The 16,680-nt window shown below is 61.7% G+C and overlaps 1 protein-coding gene across 4 annotated transcripts in view; it reads right to left on the minus strand.

Moving 5' to 3' along the window:
• Nucleotides 1-16,680, minus strand: part of ADGRB1 (adhesion G protein-coupled receptor B1) — a 74,860-nt gene that overhangs the window by 26,835 nt on the left and 31,345 nt on the right. For 2 of the 4 annotated variants that reach the window (XM_074317052.1, XM_074317053.1), the window contains exons 15-18: nucleotides 16,300-16,375; nucleotides 16,018-16,120; nucleotides 14,947-14,990; nucleotides 317-458 (exon numbers count right to left, since the gene is read on the minus strand). In XM_074317052.1, coding sequence (XP_074173153.1) covers nucleotides 317-458; nucleotides 14,947-14,990; nucleotides 16,018-16,120; nucleotides 16,300-16,375 — 365 coding nt within the window. Of the gene's footprint in view, nucleotides 1-316; nucleotides 459-535; nucleotides 693-14,946; nucleotides 14,991-16,017; nucleotides 16,121-16,299; nucleotides 16,376-16,680 lie in introns of those variants that run through there. The other 2 variants (XM_074317055.1, XM_074317054.1) reach the window with 1 other exon arrangement.

Below are 16,680 nucleotides of genomic sequence, written 5' to 3' on the forward strand. Positions count from 1 at the left end.
TCCTCTGAGGACCAGCTCCCTCCAAGTCCCAGGCCCCCAAGGAGAGAGGGAGAGACTCACCCATCAGTCATTCCTGGGGTCCCAGCCCGGTTCCGCCCGCCAGTCCCCAACCCCACATTGCCACCCACTCAGCTCTCACCCACCCTCTCCAGAGGCCCAGGCCCTGTGGCCAGGCCCCGGGGCCTGCCGGGCACACCGACCCCTCCCAGCTAGTCGCCAGTTCCGCCCTCTGTGCGCGCGCCGGCCCGGAGGCGACTGTCCGTCCGGAAGCCCCCTCTGCGCCCCCTCCCGCCCTCGCATCCCGCCGGGGTCTCACCGCGTCGGCGCTGAGCTGGGCTAAGATGGCGAAGGTGGAGAGCCGGTCACAGAGGCAGCGCGTCCGGAGGGCGTCGAGGGGCACCGTGCGGCAGCCACGCCACGACCAGGGCCCGAGCTGTGGGGGGGCGGGGGAGGAGGGTCTGGGGGAGACAGGGCAGCGTGAGCGGCGGCCCCCGCCCCGCCCGTCCCCGCCTCGGGTCCCGTCCCTGCCGCGCACCTGCACCTGCGCCCACGGCCGCGCGCCCGCCCCGCCGCCGGCCCCTGGAGCCCCGCGCCCCATGGCCGCCGCCGCGGAGCCACGGGAGAGCGACTCGCGGGAGCGCGGGCCGAGCCAGAGAGCGCCCCGCCCGCCGCACCGCCCCAGCGCCGCCTGGAGCCGAGGGGGCGGCCAGCCAGGCTGCGGGGGTGGCGCTGGGCGCACTTGGACAGGGTTGGGGGGGCACGGCTGCCGGGGGCGCTGGAGCAGGGGAGGGGTGGCTGTGCCCCTTGGCCCCACATCCAGGGCGCTCCCTTTGGTGATCTTGGGACCCTCCCATCCCCAACATCCACCTCCCCCAGGCCTTGCCGCCCCTGGGGTCTGCTGCTCCTCTCCTGGGACAGGAACAGTCTGCCCTTCCCAGACGGGAAGCAGTCAGCAAGCCCCCCGCGGCTGTGACCCAGGTCCCTCCTGCTGTCTATAGGCCCGTGATTGCGCTTTCCACTGAAACACAAGGGCTCCTGAGGGTCTCAGGGACCCTGGGCTGAACGGCTTGCAAACCCGTCCTTGCCGATCCAAGTCCCCCCACCTTTCACGGCCAGCCCCCACATCCAGGAACATGGGAATGTCCAGCCCTGGGCTGGGCCTGCCTCCCTTCAGCCTGCGGGGGTCCACGGCGTGCTCACCACAGGGCGCTGGGCCTGCCGGCTGTGGGGGGCCCCCAGGCTGCCTGAAGACAAGGCTGAAACTGCCCATCACCAGCCCCAGCAGGAGTGGCCCCCTTCTGAACTGGCACCTGCCCCAGGGCCTCAGGAGAAAATCTCAGGTGTCTGGAGCAAGGGTCTTCCCAGGCCTGCCCCATGCTAAAGTTTCACCCATTCCTGGGCCAAGGGTGATGGAGCTGCAAGGTACCTTCCAGAGCCCTCGGCTCACCTCCCCCATCGCGACCCCTCTGTGTCAAAGGTGGGCTGGAGGCTGGGCTGCTGCCTGCCCAGTGCCCTGCCCAGAGGAGCTGTGACCCAAGACCGCACACACAGACTGTTATCTTTGCCATCACCTGGGTTTGCAAACCACCAGCCTTGGCTACCTCCTCGCTGTTCACCTTGGGAACTTACCTAATCCCTCACACCAGTTTTAGTTTCCTCATCTCTAAAATGGGGAGGGGGTCAGACACCCATTAAAGGCTCAGCACAGTACGTGCATGCACGCGTGCGTGTTAGCATCTTTGGGAATGTTCGATGCCAGTTCCTGGTATCTGAGAGGCCCCGCGTGGTTTCCGTTGAATTTATGTTACACAATCTCTGAGCTTCAGGCTCCAGGGGAGAAGGGACACATTCTGGGCCAAGCCAAACACCCTCCTATCTGCTTTTCTCTCTCTTGATTGTCCTCCCATGGGGAAAGACCTGCCCCATTTCACAGAGGAGGAAAACTGAGGTGGGGGTGGGGTGGGGCAAGACATGCCCAAGGTGATAGCAAGGCAAAGCTGCTTCAAAGCCCAGGAGGTAGCCAGGTTCTGCAGGGCTCAGGCTCTGTGACCCCGGAAGCCCCTCCACCCTCCAGTCTGTCTGCTCATCTCTGAAGTGCAGTGAGAGGAGGGTATGTCCCTCTCATGGGCAGTGTGCCCTGAGTTCATGGGGTCCAGGGTTTGGGGGGCTTGAAGCTCATCCATTTTTCTGCATAAAAAAGAAAGCAGAAGTTGGCATTAGCCACAGAGGCTTCTGCCTCTGGCTCCCTGGGGGGCTAGGGGACATCTCTGCCTGAGCCTTCCAGCCTCTGCTCTCCTGGGAGGCCTGGGAGGAGCTGAGGTGTGCCTGGCCACACAGCAGAGGCAGGGAAGGGCCACTGGGGTGGAGGCCAGGGGCCCTGCTGCCTGTGTGCCCCAGGCCCCAGTCTGCCACCCCGCAGGCTGTGTGTCCCCAGCACAGAGTGGAACGAAGGTCCAAGCCTATTAAACCCCCAGCAGAGACCCCTTCTCCCTTTCCTTCCCTCCTTCCCTCCTTCCTCCCTCCCTCCCTTCCTCCCTTCCTCAGGAGAAGGGAAAACAGCATTAACCACAGAACCAGAAACAAGACCTGGGCGGTGAAAGGAACAGGTAAGGACTGGGGGGTCCTGGAGCTCCCAGTGGCACCCCTGGTCCAGCCTGGTCCTTCCTGCACCGTGGGCCAGAGGTTTATCAAGGCCTCACTCGGCCGCCCCGGGCACGCCCCGCTTGCCGTCTCACTTCATTCTGCAGAGCCATGCGGCGCCCACCACCACCCTCCGTCCCTCCCTCCCACTGGGAGTGCCCTGTCCTCACACTGGGTGTGCATTCACCTGCAGCCCTGCATGTACAAGCCGCCGACCACACACCAGGAGGCCAACGCAGCACAGGCCAGAACAGTACGTTCCCAGACAGTCCTTCAGGCCATTCCCGGCTGGACACAGAATCCCTCTCTCTCCCAAGTTGACCAGCCTATTGTTGACATTGGCGATGGCTGCTCTTAAGAGCAGGCCTCTGTGGCCAGCTGGTCCTGGGTTCAAATCTCAGCTCTGCTAACGATCCAGGCATGAACACTGCCTCCACCCACCTCCTCTGAGTGGCGAGAGGAACAAGAACCCAGGTCTCCTGCCTGCCTGAGGGCTGCTGGGAAGACGGGGAGGGGACAGCACCCTCGGGCCCAGGGGGTGAGGGGCACAGGCTGGCTAGGACCAGCAGCCTGGCAGGTTCCCAGCCAGCACTGGCGGGTCTGCAGGGCGCCAGGCAGACAGCTGCCGGCCACCACCTGGGAGAATGCCAGCCTAGGCCGGTGGCTGGCCCCACAGGGCTCCTGCTGTGGGCACTAATTAGCTTATCAGTCTCCCAGGGGAGGGGAGCGTGAGGGTGGCTACCCACTCTGCTGAGAGGTCTGGCTAGGGCCTGCCTCTGCAGCCTCAGGCTATAGAGGGCATGAGGAGGCACCTGCCCCGGTCCAGAGGACCAGCTGGCCAGGCTGACAGCCCAGGAGGTGGGCAGCTGCTGGTCACTCTCGAAGCTGCCTGGACCTGGGGGTGGGGCTCACCCAGATCCTGCAGGACTGCAGTGCAGGCTCCCTGGCCTCAGCCTCTCCTGACACCAGGGTCCTCTTGGTGGCTTGTATCGGGAGAATGCTCAGGCTCCTGACATGTGGCACAGGCACGGGGGCCCTCTCCTTGCCTCTTCCCCCACCTCAATACGAAACCTCTTCCTGGGCTTTTTATTATTTAATATTCGCAATAACCCTCAGCTCAACTGTGTAGATAAAGAAACTGAGACTCAGAGAGGTGGGGAGATTGCCCAAGGCCACACAGCAAGATAGCAAGAGGGCCAGGGTTCCAGTTTTCACCTGACTATACCCCTCCCCGCCGCCAGGCCTATAACATCTGAACCACTGGACTCTGAAGAACAGATCTGAGAAAGACCCTCAAGCTGAGACCAGCCCAGGCAGAGGGGTGACCTGCCCAAGGCCCCATCCCAAGCCAGGAAAAGCACTCGGTCAGTGGAGGTTTCACAGCGGGGTCGCTGAGCCTTCTGTACTGCACTTGACGTCAGCCAGGGCTTGGCCTTGAGTAGGACATGGGGATGGGTGGTCCCTGACCTGACGACCTTTGCCTGTGTCCTAGGAACACCGTCACCTGGGATCAGCCAGGGAATTCTCAGCCTTCCTTCCAACAAGACCATAGGACACACCCAGTTCTACCCACAACATCTGGAAGTCTTTCCCCACATGTGACCAAAATTCTCCCTGCTGCAGGAAACACCTGTTCCCATCTCTGCAACACAGACAGGCCATTTCCTCTTCTTGCGCAGTGACCGCTCCACACGTGGGAGACCACTTGCCACCGCTTGTCTGAGCTTCACAAACTTGGAATATCTGGGTCATGGAGCCAGCCCCCATCGCCCGGGCCCAGGCCTGAGGAATCTGGGTCAGTGACACCTGCTTCTCCTTCACTAGATCCACGGTGAGGGGAGCTGGGATAGTGTCACCTCCCAAAACCAGGAGGGCAGGGTGCCTGAGGGTTAGAGCAGAAGTCCCTCGCTGCCTGAGTTCAGGGGATGTTGAGGGGGGACCTGGGCCCCTCACATTCCAGATTTCCCCGGGGCTTCCAGAGCAGAGCTATGCCATCCCCATCAGACCAGAGCTCCCAGGGCAGGGCAGTGTCCCCTCTCTGAGAGAGGGCGCTAAGGGCTGGGCCATGCCTCCCTCGTCAGATCAGAGCTCTTAGGACAGAGCGGTGCCTCCCCTGTCAGACCAGCTGACCTGCTGGGCCTGGCCTGGCTGGCTCCACCTCCTTGGCCACAGGCCACAGTTAGCTCCCAGGCTCCTGCCGTCCTGATCCGTAGCCTCCACCCTCTGTGAGTCCTGTGGTCTCCTGCCTGGTTCTTCTACCACGGGTATGTTCTGCTCATGGTTTCCAGGTCCTGCTCTGCGTTCTCCCCTGGGAGGGCAGGACTGGGCCTGGCTTGCTCACCAGCTGCCAGCACACCAGTGGGGGTGGGGTGCTCAGCCAAGACTTAGCAGCAGCCCCCTCTGCCCTTCTAAGCTCCCACTGCCTACCAGCAACCTCAAGGTCTCCCCCTTTCCTCCCTCTCACACGGACAGCTGACCCATCAGCAAATCTGAGGGGCCTTCCTTTTGAAATACACTGAGAGTCCAAGCCGTGGCCACCAGCCTGGTGGGACCCCCGCCAGCATTCCCCTGGCCACCGAGGCCACTGCCTTGCTAGCCTCCACTCACCCTCCACACAATGCCACTGCCAGCATTTGAAACATGCCAGGCCACGTCATCCTCTGCTCAAGACCCTCCCACAGCTCCTTCTTCGTTCAGAGCAGAGGCCATGCTCAAGGACCCACAGGGTCCCTGGGGACAGGCCCCCCCTTCCGGACCTCACCTCTCCACCCCCTCGGGCCACATTCAGGCTGTGAGTCGCAGCTCCCTGCAGCCCCCATCCAACTGCTCCTGGCCTGGCGCAGACCACCACCTCGTCACCCACTGCAGTGCCACAGCCTTGGCCCCATGTCCCCAGTGAGAGTGGCTCAGAGAAGGCAGCCTAGTGCCCATCACTGGATGGTTAGAGGGGAGCGGGCCTGGGCCCCACCCCTTCTCAGGCAGCTTACCGAAGGCACCAGAAGGGTGGGAGCCAAGGACCCTGGGAGGCCCTGGGAGGAGGCTCAGCCTTTCAGCACCTCTGCCCTCCTGCCACCTGGCCAGTGCCCAGACAATGCTCACCCAGCCCAGCCCTAGAAAGGGAACTGGGCAGCTGAGGCCTGTACTCGCCCTGGGCACAAATCCCTCCTGGCCACTTGGTGCTGAGCTGCTGCCCCGGTGTGGTGGGCTCAAATCCTCACCCACACGTTGTTCAGGAAGACCACAGTGCCCATGGCAGGGCCCAGTCACACAGGGCCCACCGACAGCCCCCGCCCAGCCACTGAGCCATGCCTTCTGCATTCCCCCACAAAGCAGGTGCTATTATGGGACTATACCCACCAGGGTCCCTTGGGGTTTGATGGGCTAATTCGCACTGGAGTGTGAATGACTCATAAGTGTCCTCCTACACACCAGAAAGAAGCTGGAGTGGGCAGAGCGCTCCCCAATGGGGGAACAGGGAGTGGGCAAGGTGTCTGCAGGGAAGGGCTTCTAGGAGACCTCAAAACATCTCAGCCTGTCCTTCATGACCCTTGGTGGGTTGGCCTCCACTTGTGTTCCCTAAACCAACCATCCCAGGTCCAAGTTCCACTAAATTATGCTTCACTCATTGGGAGTGCCCACCTCACACCGCTGCCTATTGACTTCTGAGCCATAGATCAAGGCTGGTGTTGGGTCTCCTCCTCCAGGGAGCCTGCCCAGATAACCCACGAGTCCCTGAGTACTGCATCTGACCCCGCCAGAGACCGTGCCCTGCTGCTGCGCTGGGCTCCCCTCCCCGGGTGCTACCTCACCCAGCAGCCGGAGCTCATCGGGACTCCCAGCCCCCGTGGCCATGGCAACCCCGTCTGCACAGACAATCTCCGATGGACACACAGGTGACCCAGAACACAGGCACCGCTCCTGCCTCTCCTCCTGACCTCCTGTCCTCTGACTCAGCCTCATCCTTCAGGGCTCTCCAGAGTGACTGCCGCCTCCAGGAAGCCCTCAGCCTCTCTCTCCATGCCCAGCCCATCTGGTCACCAGTTTATGAGAACCCCCCAGGCAGGCCATGTCAGCTTCCCCAGGGCCTGGCCTGGAGCAGCTCCATCCTCTCTTGGTTCAGGGCCTGGGAGCGATGCCTGTGACCAGGGGATCCTGGGGGATGGGCACCTGCCTGACGGAGCTGCCAGGTGAGACCCATGCCCCTCAGGCCTGTGTCCTTCCCAGTGCTGCCAGCGCCTGAGCCTCGCTCAGCATCCCTGGGTCTGTGGCCGGGACCGCCAGGGCTTCTCATATGCCCACAATCCAAGATGCCAATCTCTTACTCCTGGCTCCCGGCGCTGGCCACACTCTGGGTCAGGGCTTTCAGCCTCAGGCCTGTGCCAGGACTGGAAACCTGGCCCTCCCCGGGGTCCAGCCGCTCTTCTTCTGTCCCACCCCACCCGACTGGGCAAGGCCACAGAGGCCCAGGGCAGACTGCCAGGCAGACGGGCACTGTTGGAGAGGGTGAGAGCCTGGGCTCCCCGGCCCCATAAGGAAGTGATGTGGCCTCGGAGGGCTGGGGTCCTACTGATGTCAGTTCACCTGCTGGCTCCTCCCAGCTCAGAGACCCACACCCAGGGATCCTACCCGAGCCCTTTGCCCCTCGCTCAGAACTTCGCCTGGTGCACCTCCAGCCCAGCTCTGCCTGGCTGTCACTCATTCCCACCCATCGAGCGGCCACTGCCCCAACACCCATACCCACTGGTACAGCTGGGGGGTCTGGCTGGTATGCTCACTCATTCACTCAGCAAGTGCCTCCCTGGCCTGCCTGTGCCAGCCCCTGTGCTGGGCACTGGGCACCCCCATGGACACGCCCCTGGTTCTAGCAGACCCCCAACTTCACCACCAATCACAGCCAGCCCAACCTTGTCTCCTCCAGGCTCTTCCCTCTGCTCTCCCCTGCGGTCCTCTCCTCTATGGTGGCTGGTGTCACGTCAAGTCTGCTGCAGTCTGGCTCATTAACTGAGCCATGAGTGTGTCCTGGTTACCATGGGGAGGGGGCCTCAGGTCCCCTAAGAGCTGAGCCCACCAGCAACACCACTTTGACTGTCACCACACCTCCACCTCTATAACTGTCACCGAAACCACCACCAACTTCAATAACAACACCATTAACATCAACAATACTATCATCACCACTTCCATTATGCTGTCAACACCCCCGCCATCATCACCGTAACCAATCCTGTCAGCAGCATCACCACCACCATCACCACCACCACCGCCGTCAAGAGTGACACCATCATTATCTACAGTGCCATCACGTCACTGTCAGCATCATCAAGAATGACACAATCATGCTGGTACCACCAGCACCACCAGCACCACCAGCAATACCATTACCACCACGTCACTACCGTCAGGATTGTCACTAACACCACTACCACCATCATCTATAACAGTCAGTAATACGACCATCACCACCACCAACACCCTCAATATCATCAACACCACTATTGTTCCCACCATTGCTAGTAGCAACAGCACACCACTACCACCATCATCAACAAGCATTTACTCAGCACCTGCCATGTCCAAGGCACTGTACAGGCACAGCCCGTCTAGGAGGAGGTCTCACCACCATCTCCATCAGCCGTGATGAGGGAACTCAGGCAGCCACACCATCACCCTTGTCCATTACACCTGCCCACCCTCCAGGCATCTCCCAGTTCACCTTACTCTCCAAGTCCCAGTCACCTCAGTGGCCTTAAGGTCATTCCACCATCCCCCTGCTTCCGGTTGCCTCTGTACCAAAGCCAAGAAAGGAGTCTGGACACCCACGATCACACTGCCCTCCCTGCCAACCTGGAAGTCCTCCCTGAGTCCACCCCACCCCCAGCCCGCCCATGTCCCCGTTGGCTCCGGGCAGAGCTGAGGACAGCTAGTCCAGTCCTCCCAACCACCAGCAAGGGCACAAAGCTGCCTGGGGACTTGGGGCCTAGATGAAGACTTTTATACGGTGGGAAACAAGTAACGGCACACCTGGCAGAGGGAAGCAAGTATTGTGAGCAAGGAGGGCTCCCGGCATGCCTTCCAGGCATATCCCTGTGACTCAGATCCCTGCAGCCACGCCCTGCCCTCCCATGCCTCTTCAAGGTCACTGGGGCCATCTGAGTGAAGGAGCCTGGTGGGCAGTGCAGGATCGTTCAACCTGGGCTCAGGCCCATGAGCCAGCTGTGCATCCCTGCTGAAACAGATACAGTTTTGGGCAGGAGGCAGCCCACTACTGATCGCTCCTCCTGGGAGGATGAAGCAGAGCCAAAGTACCAGGCATGGCTAGTGCTCGACATGGCAGAGCTTCGCCATGAATGCACAGAGCTCTGGTACATCGCAAATGGATGGACAAATGGATGGACGGGTGAACCCCCTGGCAGGGGCACTCTGAAGCACCGCTGTGTGCCAGCCAGGCCCAGGTCCTTTCCAAGTGTGCCCTGCTCTGTCCCCACATGTACCCCCTCCATATATACCAAAGCACACACTGGCTGAGCTCGTAACTACACCGCCCCCCTCCCCCACTTCCTGGCACTGCCTGGCGATCTCAGCACACAGCCAGCCACCCACAGGGACACCCAGACATGGGGGAGCCCACAGAGGTGAAAAGGTCCAGGGACCACACACAGCTGGACACAGCCCAGTGGGAGGCTCATGTGCCCTGACCCTCCATCCAGGAAAACTCCCCACACCAAGACTCCCCCTGCTACACCAACACATGTAGAGCCTCAAGTTTCTGTCTGTGACACCTGCACTGTACTCCTGGCACAGGACACCGACCCCCCTTCACTGTGGAAGCCCCCTCCTCAGACATGCTTCACCAGGGCTGTCACAGGCCAAGTAGCAGCTTTTTCTAGCAAACAGGAGAGCAGGGGAGGGAGCAGGAGGGGAAGGGCAGCAGGGTGGGGGGGGACAACTCTGGGCCTGCACTGACAGCCCCATCCTCTGAGTGGCCTGTGGGAGCCAGGTGGGGGTCAGGGGCTGTGTGGCACCTTCCTACACTGGGAGATGGTGGGCACTCATCTTGTCCCATCACACAGCCGAGAAAACTGAGGCTGCGGCTTCCATAGGCAGCATGGACAGAGCTAGGGCCCCTCAGCTGGGGTGCTTCCCAGAGATCTCTGTTCACGTCCTGAGGGCTCACTGTGTGCCAGGTGTGGACCCAGGCCCTGCCCTCGGGCGGGCTCACATTCTGCCCGGGAGAGTGGAAACAGGGAACACACAGATCTGAGTACTTCCCACAAACTGGGTCGAAACTGGGAAGACGTAACCAGGGGTGGGGGTGCAGGAGAACGGGCAGGAAGGTCTCCTTGAGCAGGTGGAGTTCGGGCCAGAGGAGAAGAGGGCACAGGGGCCAGGGGCAGACAGGTCCGAGTGATCCAGCTGGTGGAGGGCAGGACAGGGGACACTCATTGCCCCACCCCAGGTTCAGAGCACAGCAGTACCTGTGGCCCTGACCTTTTATCCTGTCTGTTCCCTTCAGCTCTCACACCCTGCAAGGAGACAGGCAGGCCTCGCTCAGAAGCCCCTTAAGGAGAGGGCAGGTCCCCAGCAGGCCTCTGCCAGCCCTGCAGCCCCCCAGGGACATAATGGGAGTAAGTCAGAGAAGGGAGGGGTGCCAGGGAGAAGGGAAGTGTCTAGGATGGGTAGGTGACCTCGTCTCCAGCATCATTACTCACCCCTCCCCCAGCCCTGGCTCCCCCCCAGGTGGGGGGAAGCAGAGCACGTCCTCCCAAAGCTCACTGAACGGGCTTTCTGTTTGGGCCCGTCCCCCTCCGGTCCCTGCCTCCATCAGGGACCAGCCGGCGTGGGAGAGATCGGGCTGGGAACCGGCCGCTGACAGCAGCCTGGGGACTCGGCCAAGTCTCCCTTCCGCTCACCCCCCTTGGCCAGCCCCTTCACTGCCCTCTCCAAGGAGACCAAGGATGGGGGGCAAGGCTCTTAAAGGGACCAGGATGTGTACTTGAGCAGGAGCCCCAGGGAGGGGGCTGGGCCTGGGTCCAGAGCGTCTCCCAGAACAGCTGCAGCCGGGTGCCCCTGGGCTTGTTGGAGAGCACTCAGGGCCTGTCTTCTCAGCCACACTGAGAAGGCTTGTGTGAACAAACCAGGCGGATCTAAAGGTGCCTGGTGGGGAGTCAGGCTTCCAGAAAGGGGCTCACAGAATGTGCAGGAACACCACCCTTCACACACCACACCCTGTGCCAGCTGTCCCAGTGTCAGAGAGTAAGAATGCTGAGAGCCCACTAGTCAGGGAAACTCCCAGCCTGGGTGAACAGGGGCCTGCTGCGGGACTTCTCAGAGCCTTTATGGTGGACACATGGGGAGATCCAGGAGCACATTATGTGGTGGGCATGGAACCCTGCCCTTCCTGGAGCCCTCCCGAGGCCCCGCCCCCAAACACTGGCACAGCAGGAGGAGCACAGTGGAGGTTGTCTGGCCACCAGCCTAGTCTATACTAACACCCCCATGCTGGGCCTCAGTTGCACCACTTTCAAGTGAGGCAGAGCAGACGATCTCTGACGATCTTGCCAGCTCTGACTTTTATACCCCATGTAACTCTGGGTTCGTTTTTAAAAAGGAGACTGCAAAACATTTGCAACTTCCCGTAAGTGGGAGACCCAGGGAGCTGTCCTTTCAGAACCACAGAACTTAATTCCCAGGCCGTGCTCCTGACCTTCAACAACCCTGTCACTCACCAGCCCAACCTTTCACGGCCGATCATGTACTCACCCACCCCATCCTCCATCCCCCACCCATCGTCCCCCACCCATCCCACTCATCCTTCATCCATCCATCCATCCATCCCCCCACCATCCATCCATCCATCCATCCATCCACCCCTCATCCATCCATCCATCCATCCATCCACCATCCATCCATCCATCCATCCCCCCACCATCCATCCATCCATCCATCCCCCCACCCCTCATCCATCCATCCATCCATCCATCCATCCATCCATCCATCCACACTTCTTCCATCCACCCCCCCATCTGTCCTGAACATTTGGGAACTCTGCAAGGACCTCCCTTTCCCCCACTAATACCCATGCTCCCCAGACCCTCAATGTCCCTGGCCAGGATGGTGCGGGGTATGGTGGAAGGTTCTGAGCAATGAGGTTCAGGAGTGGGTGACCTGGTGTCTTTGGGCCGAGAGGATGGAATCCGGTTACATAACAGGCTCCTGGGGCGAGGGGGACTCCAGGGGCTGTCAGGACCCACTGTTCATAGAGCATGAGCTGATGCCTCCAGTGTGGAAGTCGAGCCCTTGTGTGTGTGTGTGTGTGTGTGTGTGTGTGTGTGTGTAACGGGGTGAGGCCGGTGGAGGGTCTGCACTGTGGGAGGAAGCCTCTGACTCATTCTTTCCCAGAGGAGCATGGTGCATCCTTGACTATTGCGTGTGTTTGGAAGAGGAGACAGCCCTGCAAGCTTGACACATGCGTCATTGTGTGTGAACACGCACCGGGTCAGGGCTCAGGGAGATGGAGAGCTTGGCTCCGTCTGTGACCACGACCAGGGTTCAGGTGTGGGTCGCAGTCATGGGTCATACGGTCACTAGTTCAGTGGACGGTCACTGCTGGCTCCCACCCATCGCACACACAGGATCCTGCAGACATGTGAGACCCTTTCTTTTCCAAGCGCACACACAAATACAGGTCCACTCCACACAGACCTGCCCCTGGGCGCACTGGTGGAAGCAGACCTGGACCCCATCAGGCCACCTGCGAAATCCTTGGCTCCTCTGAGGAGCAGCGCCAACCAGCCATGGAAGGAGGAGCCGTCCAGCATAGAGCAGGGGAGTGAGGGTGAAAGGGGGGCCCTCCCTGCCCCGTCTCAGTCAGCCTCCCTTCCCTGTGGATCCCGGGCTGCCCAGCTCTGGACCAGATGCCTCAGTTCCCGCTTCTGACCTTCCAGCTGGACCAAAGGCCTCTGGGAGCCTCACAGATAACAGGCACAGTGCTGCCATGCCCCCAGGGCCATGCCCAGGACCAAACAGGGAGCTTGTATGCATCATGCTGCCCAGGGCACGCCTCAAACAGCACAGCTGTTGGCACCTTCCTGCTCTCCTCAGGACTCTGGGCCCCAGGTGTAGAGACCTGAACGGTCCAGAGGTGGGCACTGGGCACTGCAGCACTGGGAGGGGAAGGGCAGGCGGAGCAGCCCGCAGACCTGGCCGTCATCCTCTCCCCACAAGGGGGCGGGCTCAGGAGGGCGTGATGTGCCCCAGGCCACGGGGCCAGAGGGCCACAGCCTGGGTCCCTGAGTGTCCTGGACAGTCCTCTCCGTGCCTGCTGCCCCCAGGGGGCAGAGGGAAAGGGGCCCGTCTTTCTGGAAAGCAATTTACTGCCAAGAGCTTAAAACTGTCTGGGGAAACGATGCCAAGGAAACAATGGGAAATGTGGCAGAGCTGCCCAAGCGAGGACCCTGGTGACGCTGCGGAATGAGAAAGCAGGAAGGTTGTTGGGTGGACCAGGGGCCCCTGCAGCTGTAGGCAGCCTCTGAAGAGCCTCTGGCGGGGGGTGGGGGGGTTCTGGGCTGCCGGGAAGGGCTTGTGCCAGACAGGGTGGACCTGCAACCCTGAAAAGGCAAAACTGAGACACCCCCTCAGGGCAGAAGGGCAGGCCTGGGTGCTGTGAGCGCGTGGGCTTTGTCTCCTTTTCTGATGCTCCATTTTGTACAAAGAGTGTGCGCCACTTGCAAAACCCAGAGAAAAGCAGTTGACAGCAACCAAAGTCAGAGGAGACATTTTCCAGGGCTGTGGGGTCCACCCAGCACCCCCCAGGCCAGCCTTGGCCTCAGCCCCCGAGCGGTCAAGGCTGGTGTGGGCAGCCGTGTGGCCCTGCACACACACAACACAGGGACTTCGCACTGCCTCGTCCCCAGATGCCCACGTGCAGCGCTGTGCCACCTCTGCTCGAACACCAGCTCCGCAGAGAGGCTTCTGTGCATCTGCTCCAAAGGCGCCTCACCCCCCGGCCACCAGATCCATTTGGCTCCACTCTGGGCATGTGCAATGACCTGACCTTTCCACACGGATCTGTCTATGCGTGGCTGTCTGTCCTCACTGGGGAAGTGGAGGCTGAGCATCAGGACGGCGGACAGCAGTGATCACTAAAGGATGGGCTGGTGGGTGGGTGGCTGGATGGATAATGATCCCACCCCCCAAACAACTGCCATAGCTCCTGACACGCAGCCCCCATAAACTGTCCCCACACCCCTTGCAGCCTCCCCCCTGCACCCCTGCTCAAGCTGCGCCTCTGCCTGAAACCCCTTCCTCCCCTTCTCTGCCAGGCAAACTTCTCCTCCAGTGTTGCCCACTCCAGAGCCCTTCCCAGCCTCCCAAGGCACACATTTGTCACTGCGGGGCCCAGAGCATGGGCAGGGACGTGCTGCCTGTACCTCCAGGACCAGGGGGCTGAGCTGAGCACACTCACCCTCCCGACCGCCAGCCTGGGGAAGGGGCGCAGGGAGGCCTGAGGGCCTCACCAGGGCTGAGGTGGGCAGGTAGTGACAATGACACCCAGCTGCCCACTGACCAAACTCCCCAATGCACACCAAACCCCTTGGGAGGAAGGCCCAGCCCCCACCAGGCCCACCAGGCCCATTGGGATCGAGCTGCCAAGCTCACTCCTGTCCTTGTCTTCCCAAATTCTGACCCTCCTCTCCTCTGGGAGCTGCTCCCGCTTTAGCGCCTTTGCACAAACTCTTCCCTGTGACTAAATGAGGCTTCTGCCTCCCTGGGATTCGGGGGACACCCTCCTGTGGGGTGACCACGCAGGGCCCTGTGACCCCCCATCACAGCCTGCACACTCCAGCTCCATCCCCTGCCAGGCGCGGAGCAGGCACTGGCTTGTTCTCGCTGTGCCACAGCACACGGCGCGGGAGGCACTGGCGGGTGCGGACGAGGCCGTGGGCACGCGACCCCAGGAGCTCCTGCCGCAGCTTCCCGTTGGCTCACTCTGGGTGTCCAATCCCATGGAGCTGCCCTGGGCTGCACAGTGCTCCCCTCGTTCCCGCACCCCTAAACTGCAGGGGTCTGTCTGCTCCATGGGGTGTGGCAAGCCTAGCACCCAGCCCAGGGCTGGACCTCTATGCCCATCTCCTCACCCCAGTGGCCTTCCCTGGGTGGGTGGCATGCTACCTCAGAGCCAGACCTGGGCAAGGGACCATGCAAGACACAGCGGCCCGGAACAAGAAATGGCCCCTCCCCCACGGGCGCAGCCTCCTTGCGAGCCCACCCTGGAGGCCCCAGGCCACAAAGCCTGGATGGACTTACACATCTGTCTCGTCCCACAGGATACAGGTCTGGTTGGTGGTGCCCTGGAGAGAGGGGAGAGGAGTCAGAGCCACGTCGGCCCCCTGAGCCCCGCCCCAGGGTCACTGCCAGGATCCACCCACAGGTGTGCCAGGTGCTCTGCCTACACCTGTTCCTCCGAGAGAAGGTGTTTGAGGAGGCAGCTGAGGCCCAGAGCAGGGAAGGGACTGGCCCAGCACCCGCCCCACTGCTGTGTGGCCTCAGACTTCCCCGGCCCCGCTGAGCACAGCTGGGCATAGGCGGCTGAAGCACATCTCTGGATGCCCAGATGGCCGGACCAGCTTAACGTAAGATGGGGCAGCAGGGAGACCCCTCCTGGCGAGCCCTGGGGGGTAAGTGAGCAGGGGTCAGGTGGGCAGAGGGAGGGCCTCAGCAAACACCCCTGACCTGTGTTTACCAGCACTGGGGCGATAGGAGAGGTAATGAAGGCAGTTTCCTGCACTCATGGGGGAAGCTGCTTTAAACGCTGGTAGGAATTACTTAGTCCTCGCACAACCTTGTAGTTCACATTTGATAAGGGAGGGAGCCATGGCACAGAGAGGTTGAGCAACTCGCCCAAGGCCACGCAGAAGGAAGGAGCAGGGCTGGCGTTCGAGGCCTGGCGCTGCCTTGTCCTGGCTGGGTGACCCCTGGGCTCCTGGCTCTCAGCTGGTCCACAGCGCATCTCGGCCCAGCTCTCCCGAGGCCCAACAGAGAGCCTCAAGGCTCAGGGCATGGAGGGCCTGGGACCCAGGGCAGGCTCGGTTCTCAGAGGGGTGGCTCTGTCTTCCTCAGGGAGCAACCAGGCCGATGTGGCTAGCACTGCAGTGGTGTCAGACGGGGGTTGAATTTTGTCTCCCACATCACCTTGCTGTGTGACCCTAGGCAAGTCATGGTACCTCTCTGAGCCTCAGTTTCCCCACCGACATTCGGGGATGTAAGCAGCTCTCTTGCAAGGCTGAGGTGAGACCCCAGAGCACACAGCCCCATGCGTGGTCAGATGGGAAGCCACGTACACACGGACGTGCACAAGCACAGGCAGAGGGCACTCACGTTGTACATGTGGGCAAACTCGATCTCCAAGGGTGTGAGCAGGGAGCGAGGGGGTGGCTTCACCGTCACCGAGATGACCTTGGAGTTCAGGACGGTGGTGTTCCTGGGGAGTGCCAGCAGGCCACGTCAGGTACCCAGGAGCCGCCCCTCCTGCAGGCACAGGCCCACCTCTGGACCCCTTTCCTGAACACCCACTGACACCCCTGTACCCCTGTGGCCTCCATGCCCAGCATCCCCATCTCCCCCAGACCTGGCCTCCCCCCATAGCCCCACGGTGCCCACCTCTGCAGGGCCAGGAAGCTGCCCAGGTTCCGGTAGAGCACGGTGCCCACCACAAACACAGACGAGTCATCAGCCTCTGCAAGAGAGTGGGCCAGTCACCCTCCTGACCGCCCCCAAGCCTGGGCCCTGCTCTAGCCTGTGTCCCTGGGGGGAGGCCCAGGCTCCGTGGTCATATCCACCCCCACCACAGATGCAGCCTGGCAGGTGGAGTGCGGGGGTGACTGCCTAGGGTCCCCTGAGTGACTTCCAAGAGTCGGGGGCAGGCAGGGAAGGGCTTTACTCCCTGGGAACCTGTCGCCTGCTGTGTGAATCCAGGTGAGATCCTGTCCCTCCCTGTGAGGAGAAGGTCCATTTGTCTATTCAACGAAGATGGCCTGGGAG

This window comes from Rhinolophus sinicus, linkage group LG12, assembly GCF_036562045.2.
Source record: "Rhinolophus sinicus isolate RSC01 linkage group LG12, ASM3656204v1, whole genome shotgun sequence".
Lineage (NCBI taxonomy): Eukaryota > Metazoa > Chordata > Mammalia > Chiroptera > Rhinolophidae > Rhinolophus > Rhinolophus sinicus.